The sequence below is a fragment of the Gadus chalcogrammus genome, chromosome 17 (genome assembly GCF_026213295.1).
Source record: "Gadus chalcogrammus isolate NIFS_2021 chromosome 17, NIFS_Gcha_1.0, whole genome shotgun sequence".
Taxonomy (NCBI): domain Eukaryota; kingdom Metazoa; phylum Chordata; class Actinopteri; order Gadiformes; family Gadidae; genus Gadus; species Gadus chalcogrammus.
The window spans coordinates 678,184-680,683 of NC_079428.1; the positions used below are offsets into that span (position 1 = coordinate 678,184).

General features: G+C 51.4%; 1 protein-coding gene across 1 annotated transcript in view; it reads right to left on the minus strand.

Moving 5' to 3' along the window:
- Nucleotides 1–54: 54 nt before the first annotated feature.
- Nucleotides 55–2,500, minus strand: part of chd3 (chromodomain helicase DNA binding protein 3) — a 6,778-nt gene continuing 4,332 nt past the window's right edge. The window contains 3 exon segments of the mRNA XM_056576140.1: nucleotides 55–216; nucleotides 1,557–1,696; nucleotides 2,232–2,494. Of these exon segments, the coding sequence (XP_056432115.1) occupies nucleotides 55–216; nucleotides 1,557–1,696; nucleotides 2,232–2,494 (565 nt within the window).

Genomic DNA, 2,500 nt, shown 5'->3' on the forward strand with positions numbered 1-2,500 from the left:
TCAGCCGTGCGTTTCATTCATGAAGTAATACCGCGCGTACAGCGGGGGTCGACCTCAGGTCAGCTCACCCTTCTTCTTCTTCTTCAGCGGCCGTCCTCGCTTGCTCTTCTTCACGCGTGCCGAGCTGTCGGAGCGCACCGAGGAGCTGTGCACCGAGGAGCTGTGCACCGAGGAGTCCTCCTGGCCCTCCGACTCCTCCTCCTCCTCCTCCTCGCTCTGCTCCCAGAGAGGAGACACCAGGTCGCAGTGAGACACGCAGCGAGACACGCAGTCAGACGCGCAGTGAGACACGCAGTGAGACGCGCAGTGAGGCACGCAGTGAGACGCGCAGTGAGACACGCAGTGAGACGCGCAGTGAGACACGCAGTGAGACGCGCAGTGAGGCACGCAGTGAGACGCGCAGTGAGACGCGCAGTGAGACACGCAGTGAGACGCGCAGTGAGACGCAGTGAGACGCGCAGTGAGGCACGCAGTGAGACGCGCAGTGAGACGCGCAGTGAGACACGCAGTGAGACACGCAGTGAGAGTGAGACACGCAGTGAGACACGCAGTGAGACGCGCAGTGAGACGCGCAGTGAGACACGCAGTGAGAGTGAGACACGCAGTGAGACACGCAGTGAGACGCGCAGTGAGACGCGCAGTGAGACGCGCAGTGAGACACGCAGTGAGACGCGCAGTGAGACATGCAGCGGAACACACTGTAATGCTGCTTCCGTTTTTCAGTTTTCTTCAGGATCAGGCATTTTAACCTCCACCATTTTTCTCTTCTTAACTTATTTAAACGTTTTATAACTTTCTCTCTTCTTTTCTGAACGTATCTATCTAAAATGCAATTTAAAAACATTTAAAAAAACTTTTTTTGATGAATCAATAGCATACTTTGAACAACAGGTGTATAATGCAACTGTAAGAAGGTGCTATCAATCTGTGAATGTCAATTTTTTCAATTCCAGGATGTGTTTGAATCTCCGCTCTAGTTCTCACAGAACAGCTCTTCTGTGTTCAGTACTCACCGAGCAGCCTTCTGTGTTCAGTACTCACCGAGCAGCCCTTCTGTGTTCAGTACTCACAGAGACGCCCTTCTGTGTTCAGTACTCACCGAGCAGCCCTTCTGTGTTCAGTACTCACAGAGCAGCCCTTCTGTGTTCAGTACTCACAGAGACGCTCTTCTGTGTTCAGTACTCACAGAGCAGCTCTTCTGTGTTCAGTACTCACAGAACAGCTCTTCTGTGTTCAGTACTCACAGAACAGCTCTTCTGTGTTCAGTACTCACAGAACAGCTCTTCTGTGTTCAGTACTCACAGAGCAGTCTTGTGTTCAGTACTCACAGAGCAGCTTCTGTGTTCAGTACTCACAGAGCAGCTCTTCTGTGTTCAGTACTCAAAGAGGCTCTTCTGTGTTCAGTACTCACAGAGCAGCTCTTCTGTGTTCAGTACTCACAGAACAGCTCTTCTGTGTTCAGTACTCACAGAGCAGCTCTTCTGTGTTCAGTACTCACAGAGACGCTCTTCTGTGTTCAGTACTCACAGAGCAGCTCTTCTGTGTTCAGTACTCACAGAGACGCTCTTCTTCCTCTTGCCGGCGGTTGGTCCCAGTTTGATGCGTATGGGGGTCATCTTCTTAGCTTTGGCCTGAGCCGCTGCCTTCCTCTTGTCCGAAACACGAGGACTTTTACTGCGCTTCTTGTATCCCGGTCCTGGAGAATAAAAACAGGTACACATGAAAATATGTGAATTAAAACAAAAATGTAGATAGAAAAATTGTAATTGTGGTTTTATAATCGCCTATGAATGTCCTTACATAGTGTTGCTTGTTGTTATTATTAATGCAATACATTGAACAGTGAAAGCTTATCCAAACTGCCGGCTTGAATGGTCATAGCTAGCGTATAAAGTGAACCTTTTCCCAGTCGTTCTCGTCTCACGAGAGGAAGGAATGGGGGGCTTCAAATATGTGTTATTAGAGAGAGAGGGCGGGACTTCCTGGTACGCTTGGGAGGAAGCGATTTCACAGGTTTAGAGACAGGCGAGGGACAGATAGAGGGATATCCGTTTACGTTACGTGCGTGATATTTGGATTTGTTGTTCTTCTAATCATGTCCTTATTCTTCTCCCTCCAGGGACTGTTAACTGGCGTGCACAGTTCACAGGAAGTCAGAGACAGGAAATTGCGTTGCGGTAGACTCCTCTGCAGACGCTATGCTTTGTCGTACATCTTATCATTCCACTGACCTCTGCCCTCTTTAGTCTTGGCCCTACGGAGGGGCGGCGGCAACAGCGGCTGTGGGGGTGGGGGTGGGGGTAGGGGCTCGGGGCAGGCGGTTGCCGCGGAGACCTGCTCGGCAACAGCGATGGCGGCGGCGGCGGCGGTGGCGGCCACGGCGGCGGCATTGCCCTTGAAGGGGTTGTTGGAGCTGAACTCCCGCCACTTGGCGCCCAGGATGGTCATCATCTTAGACATCGGGATCTTAGGATTGATCTTAGCGATCATCGGCCTGAGA